This window comes from Sinocyclocheilus rhinocerous, unplaced genomic scaffold (genome assembly GCF_001515625.1).
Source record: "Sinocyclocheilus rhinocerous isolate Xijiao unplaced genomic scaffold, SAMN03320098_v1.1 scaffold13301, whole genome shotgun sequence".
In the NCBI taxonomy this organism is placed as follows: Eukaryota; Metazoa; Chordata; class Actinopteri; order Cypriniformes; family Cyprinidae; genus Sinocyclocheilus; species Sinocyclocheilus rhinocerous.
In genome coordinates this window covers 1-9,186 of record NW_015629648.1, presented here as the reverse complement: position 1 = coordinate 9,186, position 9,186 = coordinate 1, and the positions used below count along the sequence as shown (strand labels likewise).

General features: G+C 32.7%; 1 protein-coding gene across 2 annotated transcripts; it reads right to left on the bottom strand.

Moving 5' to 3' along the window:
- Window positions 1-582: 582 nt before the first annotated feature.
- On the bottom strand, window positions 583-3,913 carry LOC107739415 (thioredoxin domain-containing protein 12-like). Of its 2 annotated transcripts, XR_001639991.1 has the most exons (6): window positions 3,814-3,913; window positions 3,405-3,478; window positions 3,104-3,173; window positions 2,631-2,714; window positions 1,111-1,360; window positions 583-998 (listed from the first exon to the last, which is right to left on the bottom strand). XR_001639991.1 is itself a non-coding variant. In XM_016551519.1 (5 exons), the coding sequence occupies exons 1-5, from the start codon at window positions 3,851-3,853 to the stop codon at window positions 1,281-1,283; spliced, it is 348 nt and encodes a 115-aa protein (XP_016407005.1). In that variant the 5' UTR covers window positions 3,854-3,913; the 3' UTR covers window positions 583-1,280. The 2 variants fall into 2 exon arrangements, 1 of the variants encoding a protein (XP_016407005.1); XM_016551519.1 differs by having other exon boundaries at window positions 583-1,360.
- Between the last annotated feature and the right edge of the window lie 5,273 nt (window positions 3,914-9,186).

Below are 9,186 nucleotides of genomic sequence, written 5' to 3'. Positions count from 1 at the left end.
TTTTAGGCTCGAAACGTCACCTGTGGTGAGAACATAAATATTTTTCAACTTTTGGAGCTGTGGTGTGCCAACTTTGATCTTCCTTTTTGTTAAAGGTCTCTTAAGCTCACCAAGGCTGCATTTAAAATAGAAGTCTTGTGACATTATACATGTCTTTACTGTCACTTATGGTAAATTTAATGCATCCTTGATGAATAAAAGTATTATTTAAAAATAATAAAAACATCTTACTGACCCCAATCCTTTGAATGGTAGTTTAGGAATAATTTTATGATACACATTTTATTATTTTGTTGTTGTTTTGTTTGTGTGTGTGTGTGTGTCTCTTTACTGATGGGTCATCAACTTAATTTTGTAAAAAATTCTATTAATGCACAAATCCTGTTTTAACAATGCAGCAAATACCATAATAGATTTAAGTATTGGTCGCTCTACTCTGTAAGCGAACACTGAAAAATAACTATATTCCAATATTTTATATCAACTTTATTTGTAGCCTCATTTTACATATTGGTAAAAAATACAGTAGGGTGCAGACAGACAATTCCCTCTCAATCCCCCAAAAAAAGGAAGAAAGAAAAAAGAAAAGAAAATAGTGCCAGCTCACATTATAGGCCTTAAATTACAGGTACTGTCAATAGTAAAAATCTATATTTAAAATTAAAGGTGACTCCACATATTGAGGACTAGAACTTGGCAAGTTTAAGAGATACTATTAGCATTTCTAAAAACGTTAACATAATAGAACTGGTACGCTCATGAAAACATACAGTTTTTAGGTGGATACAGTTTAGGGATTATAAGGCTCTTCGTATAAGTGACTGTGTAACTGGATCAGTTTTACCACAGCTTGCAAGATATGGCTTGGAAGCACATGAGAAATGCCTTACTGGCGTGTTTCTTAGTCAGAAAAAATGTGGAGTGCCTTAAGAATGCAGTCAAGAGGGTCAAATGTTTTCAACATGAATAATCAATATGGACACGTCAGCTTTGATCTTCTGAAATGCAAGATGAAAAAAACAACAACTTTTAGCACCCATTATGTGACATGGAAAGTAAGTATGCTTTGGTTCTCAAAGTAATAAGCCAATCTACCGCAAGCTGCGATACCTTGTAATCCGCAAATGCATTATAAATTCCTTCATTTTTGAAGCTTGTCTTGTGCTATAGTAGATCAAATTAAATGACAGGAGTTGAGGTTGGTGATGGATGGCTCTAATGTGCCCAGCAAGGTGATGCAGTGTACTGGCTGAGATCTTTCCATGCCGCTTTTGCCCTTCTTAGAGTTCATCCCCGATGTGAGCGGTCCTGAAGGCATCACCAGTCAGCTTCTCTTGAGCTTCCTTCATGCTAGCCACAACTGCACACGGAAGAAAAATGTGGTCAAGTTACATGTCACTCGTTTTGTTCACAATGCACATAAAATCTCATTTGTTTTTCAAATTCATCTCTAGAATGGACTGTAAACACAGTCAATCCTGTTTTGCATTGCCACTGGAAAGTTTGCTATTTGAAGCAAAGCGAGTGAAAACTAGTCATTTCAGACACAGATCAAGTCAATAGACTGCATTCTTTATGATGTATTTATGATGTAAATAATGCACTATATTGTGATGACAACATTTTTGCGAAATATTCTGAAATGTTGTCGCAAAATGTGTTACGTCAGAACTATTGCGTTCCTATTCTATAGAATGCAACAGTCGGATTCAAGAAGTTAAAAAATGCCATTCGTTTTCTCTATAGGGAAATACATTTTTAACTCTTGAACCTTTGGGGTTTTTTTGTCTGATTTTCAAATACTTCAAATGAACATTTGTAATGTTGTGATTCACTTGTAGCTGGTTGGTTTGACTTGAGAAAAATTAAATGAAAATAAAACAGCGCTGCTAAAAAAGTGGCCGGCAATAATGAATGAAATAAATATAGATTTATATATGTATATGCATCTTTTAAATTTCATTTGTCTTCGAATTTCTTACCTTGATCTGCATTGCTGTAGAAGTATTTGTAGTTGGGGTTGCCATTCTTGTTCGTGATCTCAGAGTGGACTTTACCAGTGGGATCTTACCAAAGAACAAAAAAAAAGGAAAACAAGACCGAGTCTACCTTTAAACAATGGTTGATGTTCTAAACGAGTGCATTTGCTTAGTCTATTTGTTTATGTATATGACCTACCAAGGAAAAGTATTCTTGGAATGTAACCGCCATCTGGGCTAAAGGCCTCATCTTTTGGCTCCTCTTCATCCTAAAGCCACATGGGACATGTAATGAGAATATGCAATATAATAACTCATACCTTCTTGAGAATATGTGTATTACTACACATAGCTAGTTGTAGTGTAGTTCTTTACTTCAGTAAAGTGTTAATTACACATGCTTGTACCTTTGTCTTTTTGTCTGATTTTCAAATACTTCAAATAAAAGTTAGTAAATTTGTGATTCACTTGCAGCTGGTTGGTTTAGTTAACGCTGTAACAAAGACTTTTTAAAATCCCTATGGGAAAAATGAAAGGTAAAAATACTTCCAAAAACAGCGCTGCTAAAAAAAAAAAAAGTGGGCGATAATAAATGAATAAAATGTGTGTGTGTCTGTCTTTTTAAATGTTCTTTTTCTTGGAATTTCTTACCTTGATCTGCATTGCTGTAGAAGTACTTGTAGTTGGGGTTCCCATTCTTGTTCGTGATCTCAGAGTGGACTTTGCCAGTGGGATCTACAAAAGAAGAAAAAATATTTTTCCATCCATGTTGTGACAGTCACCTTGATCATTTACTGACACCTTGAGGTGTGGATGTAGCATCACACAAGAGTAAAATGTCATGCTACTGATGGTGGTATTGTAGAATCACACTATTTAACCGTAATGGGTTTCTGCAATTCTGTCCCGTAACAGGATGGTTACCGGGATAAAAGGAGTCATACTCTTCTGGTTATGTGGTAAAAACTTTTCTACACCCATAAGGTGACTGACTCTTACCTCCACAAAAATGGACATTTATTAGGCCACTAATATCTGAAGGAAGAGTCTACCTTTAAACAATGGTTGATGTTCTAAACTAGCGCATTTGGAAGGGGCGGTTTTTGTTTATGTATATGACCTACCAAGGAAAAGTATTCTTGGAATGTATCCGCCATCTGGGCTGAAGGCCTCATCTTTTGGCTCCTCTTCATCCTATAGCCACATGGGGTATGTAATGAGAATGTGAAATATAATAACACACTTACTTGACAATATATGTATTTATTACTACATGTGGTTTCAGCCAAAAAAATAAAAAAATAAAAAATATTACAGGGGAAAAAAACACATTATAACCATCTACCATCTTACCCTCTCTGATGGAATTAAAATATGCATTTTGAGAAAAGCATAAAGTAAATAATGAGAAGAGGAGCTCCTTACCTCCAAGTTAACCATGACAAAGTTGTGAGCCAACTCAGAGATGTCCTTTGATTCAGCAAACTTGGGCTTTAATGCTAAAGTTATTTTTTAAAACATCATAAATCATCTGTACACTTCAAGGTAACAGAATAAGCCATTCATACATCATACATTACTACCGTTCAAAAGTTTTTTGATTAAGAAATATAATATTGATCAAACGTGACAGTGAAGACGTTTACATTGTGAAAAAAATAGACTTCACGTACACTTTTGAACTTTCTATTCATCAAATAAGCATGAAAAAAAAAAATGCATCATGGTTTCCACAAAAATATCGAGCAGCACAGCCTTTTTCCAAGACGAATTGGAAAAGTTCCGGATATTCCGGTGTATATCATTAATCTCAATAACTCAACCAGCATCATACCTTTACAGGCTCCACACCAAGTCTTGTGAATAATGACCATCAGAGGGAGCCCACTGGACAGAACAAGATCAGAATTACATTTGGAAATCACTTTTAAAACATTCCATTCAAAAGCAAACGTTGCAAGATGTCAACTTCATGCAAGATAACTCAGTCCCTCACTGAACAATGGCTAATGTAATTCCATTCTGCTAGGATTTTTTTTTGTGGTTACTTTATTGAGTATCACATTTGATACACCATTATTTCTTACATAATACTCCATGTAGTCACTGTATATATTCCAATAATATGTCTTAGTAAGATGATATTTAAACGCTTAGTTTTATGATCAAAGTTCTGTAGGTTTTATTGTGGGGGGCAAAACATATAATGCAATGCAGTACAATGATGATTCAGAGATGTACAAACAAACGTTCCTCAAAAGCCTGATACGTCACATTAGATACTCACATTTTAACAAGATTTTTATTTAAAAAAAAAAGGATAATCAAGTAAACTTCAGTCCAGTAAGTGTTCATTTTGAAATATTACAAACAAAATAAAAGTTACTGTAACTTTTATTTTAGAAAAATCTGTGAAGAAAAAAACAAAAAAACCATGTACCACAACCTGAAGTGGAACATTTTTAGAATTATACTAAAATGGCTTTTATTTCTATGGCTTTCTATATATATTATTATTATATATATTATTTACATACATACATACATGCATGCATACATACATACATACATGCATGCATGCATATATACATACACACACACACACACATATATGCATATATACCAACATTTGGGGTAGTTGATTTAACTTTAATTTTTCATATATATATATACATACATACATACATACATACATACATGCATGCATGCATACATACATACATACATACATGCATGCATGCATATATACATACACACACACACACACATATATGCATATATACACACACACACACATACATACATACATGCATATATACGCACACACACACACACACACATGCATACATGCATATATACACACACATATATGACGGCGGCATTTTCATTCTGATGGTCGTTAGCCTTGCTGGCTGGATGTGCCGGATAGAATCCCGCCGGGTCCTAAATCCTGCCGGATTACAGGAGCGCGCTGATGGCGTCAGATGCGTCACATTTTATTTTATTTTATTTTTTTATTTTTTTTATTTTTTTTTGACCAGAACAAAATATACAACAGTTTACAAAAATGTACATAAAAACATGCCAGAGTGTACAAACCATTGATTCATTAATCAAAAATTTTATATTTGTGAAAAATATTACAAGTCTTCTTTGCTACAATGTTCTCCAAACTGGTGCAGTAGTCCTTAGTCTCCATCAATTTCATACATGTCCACTGTAGAGGACACCAGGACTTAAAGCATGTTTATTACACAATTTGGGAGACACAACAAATGAATAGAGAAAAAATTATATATCAATATTCCTATTAAATATTAGATATTATTATGGAAAATCCTGCTAATTATTACTCACATTATTGCACTTATTTGTTCATTCTGTTGCCCCAAAAATACATGAATATGCAAATTAGATACAGTTTATAGATACATTTTATATAATTGAAAATCTCGTTTATGGCCATTTTACACACATTTTGCATAAAGAAAAATGTTTTTTAAAAATATCTTTCATAACCTGCATAACATAGTTGAGAATCATCTTTATATAAAGTTTGGTATAAAAAAATAATAATTGATTTCTGATTAAAACAAAAATCCCACTCTTTTTGCCTTTTCTTGTCTATTCGTGTCTTTTTATTTTTTTAAAAACAGGACTTTTTAAAGTCCCGATGTCCTCTACAGACATGGCATAACATAAAATATCATTTTTCAAAAATTTTATTTTTCAAAATGTTTCTTATGCTCTAAACAATGTAATGACATGACAAAATACTAAATTCACAAAACTGTTATTTCCAAAGGGTGCCGCGACTAAAAAAAGGTTGGGAAACACTGCTCTAAACAATGTAATGACATGACAAAATACTAAATTCACAAAACTGTTTTTTCCTGGTAGTCAGGAGGATATAATATTTGTTTTCCTTCTAATGAAATTGTCCATATCCACCCAGAAAATCCTTGTGTATACACATTTACAAAACAGATGGACAATAGACTTCTCTTCCATTGAACAAAAATCACAGGAATAATCAATATCCAAATTAAATCTCCCTAACACACTTTTAGTTGGATACATACCATGTAAAATTTTAAATGTAACCTCTTTTACTTTATTATTTAAACAGTATATTTCACAAATACGCCAAGCTTTATTCCAATTTATATTTCTAAATACATTGGTCCACAATAAGCTTTTATAAGTAGATGTATCACCTGTTATAATATTCCTAATATGTTTATTAGTACAACTTTGTTTAAGAATATCAATGCTTCCTAGAAACGTGCTGTCTTTAACATATATTTCCTCAGACGAATCACTTCCACAAGCTCTTATAAAATGGACAACTTGTTGAGGTATGGCATCAAATACAACAGCATACACTTTTGGCATAACTGGAAAACCAAATTTATCCAAAAATTCACTTTAAGATAAAAAATTACCATTTGAATTTAAAAGTTGTCTAACTAACAATATCATTTTCATACCAACTTTTATAAAAGAGAGATTTATTTTTATATTGAATACATCTATTATTCAAATAACATATTTATTTGGGGAAAAATTGTGCTTAAACACCAGCATCCAGGCCAATAAAGCTTGTTTGTGAAATTTAGCTAATTTCACAGGCAGTTTATCAATTTTAAAATCACATCTCAACAGAAGATCTATGCCACCCATCATGTCAAACACATTTTGGAAATGTAGCCTATACCATATGCTGTCCTTTTCTTTCATGAAGTTAATTAACCAATTAACCTTGAATGCATTGTTTAAAGTTTCAAAACTAAGCACAAATAATCCACCTTTGCCCTTTGGTTTACATAAAATGTTCTTTCTCAAATAGTGATGTCTATTCCTCCATAAAAAAAATAAATAACATTTTGTCTAATTCTTTGTAGCTACACATTAGATGGCATATCTAAAGCTAACAACACATAGACAGATCTTATCATCTCAACAATGTAGTGTAGCAGCAGATAAATACCGATAAAATTATAATTAAAAAAATCTTTAGGCTATATATCATTTTATATCACTAAAATGAAATAGGAAGCGCTAACAGACGCTCACATACACACAGGCACAACACTGACGCCTTCACTTCCAGGTCAAGAAACTGTCAATCAAAAACGCAGTAGCCAATGAGAACACACCACTGCTAGCCCCGCCCCCATGAGAGATTTGTGCCAGAACTGCGAACGAAAACTTCAGAAGCATAAGTGAAAACTTCAGAAGTGTTAACGAAAACTTCAGAAGCGTAAATGAATACTCTGGAAGCGCATTTGTAAGTACTGATCAGCGAAAAAAAGTGGAGAAAACAGTTAGCAAAACATGCAGTGTATTAAAAACGAAGTCAAAGATTTTGCCTGTGATTTTTTTTGTTTTGTTTCAAAGACATTTTATTCAGTTTCAATTTATATTTTAATAAGTTTCTTGAAAAATTACATTCATTTTTATTTGCACAAAAGTAATTCCATAGTTTAAAAGACGCGCCCAGACTCGACGCTTTGAATTTGCGCGTTCAATGAATGACATCGCATTTAGATGTGTGTGTCTTCTAAATTCTGCTGATGATAACATTACTGCTCTAACACAACACTTAATTTCAGTTTCAACTAACTAGAAATTAACTTATTTTCTGCTCAGTAGTATAATCGTCTCTTTCACTTCCACTTGATTGGTGTAGCTATATAAGGTAACAATGCAATACATAATGTCATATTATTAATATTAATAATATGACAAATGGGAGGGGGAAATCCTGCCCATACCCAGCTAGGAAAAAAATGATAAAGTCACTGATGTGCATTTACTGAAGTGTATTCAGGAACTGTGAATAAATTACTGAACAAATTACTGCAAAATAATAATAATAATAATAATAATAATATCACGGCTATAACATCCTCAACAAACAAGAAAGAGATTACCTTAGATACAGTTTGATTAATGTATATACAGTACCGGTCAAAATTTGGACACATTACTATTTTTAATGTTTTTGAAAGAAGTCTCTTATGTTCATTAAGAATACAGTAAGAACATTACTAATAATATTCATATTATTAATAAAAACATTATAGTAATAATATTGTAAAATATATTATTACAGTTTAAAATAACAGTTTTCTATTTGACTATATTTTAAACCTTCAGAAATCATTCTAAAATGGTGTAGTCTGCTTTTAGTCCACCTGGCGAAATCGAGGCAATCTGTGGTCTAATTTTAACGGCTTGGCTATAGCCCTATACCAGTAACCAGACCAGCGATGAGCATAGCCAAAATAGCCTTAAAATTGTTTACATGTAATTTTCCCCCACGCAGCAAATGCAAGTAAACTTTTGAATCATTTAAATTAGCATAATTTTATATTTTATTTAATTATTTTACAGCATTATTAAATATAGCATTATTTATTATGCCAACAATAATGCTAATTTAAATGTTTCAAAAGTTTACTTGCATTTGATAATATGATGTCATGCATCCCACAAGCTGTTAAATGTTACATTCATACACATTATATGATATTATTGATATTCGGCTGTCTTTCATTTTATAAATAAAAATGCAATTACAATTCCCAACCGCTAGATGGCAATTGTAGCCCTACTGAGACATGACTACTGGCAACGCTAGACATGAGAGTTAGAGATCAGTGTTGTGTTTTGAATTTTTTTTACACGAGAGAGCACTATAAGTTTACCTGTTGGAGAGCAGCGGGCAAACAACAAACTGTAAGTATCTGTGTTTTCGTTTTGACATGTGTTCATTATTTATCTATATTATTTGTTATCATGTTTAGGAACCGTGACATTTTAGTGAAGGGAGCAGATCGTATTGATAATGACCCGTGACTAGGCGCACGATTCAGCAAGCATGTGTTCAGAGGATTAATTGCACAATTTAATAGAGTAAAAGTTTTATCATTTGTATGTGTTTACAAACTCAATCGATTTTAAAACAGCGCAAGAAGAGCAAAGAGCAAACAACAGAACAAACACAGCTTTGACAAAGATTAATCCATATTAATTTATACAGTGAACACACTCAGAAGAATTGGAGAAACTGAGGAGGAGTTTCAACATCTGGAAAAATCCGGGCAGCAATGGTAAAAAAAAACAAAAACAAAAAAAAACCTCTCCAAAACAACACTTCCTCACTAAAGCTCTCATCTTTGACAAAGTCCATCATTTATTT

What these genes read in the sequence shown, in the direction of transcription:
- LOC107739415 (XM_016551519.1), bottom strand. Translation starts at nt 3,853, where the DNA reads ATGGTCATTATTCACAAGACTTGGTGTGGAGCCTGTAAAG. An exon ending in TCCAAGAATACTTTTCCTTG is followed by an intron (nt 2,715 to 3,103) that starts GTAGGTCATATA and finishes CTTCTTTTGTAG; the next exon opens with ATCCCACTGGCAAAGTCCAC. An exon ending in CTACAGCAATGCAGATCAAG is followed by an intron (nt 1,361 to 2,630) that starts GTAAGAAATTCC and finishes TTCCGTGTGCAG; the next exon opens with TTGTGGCTAGCATGAAGGAA.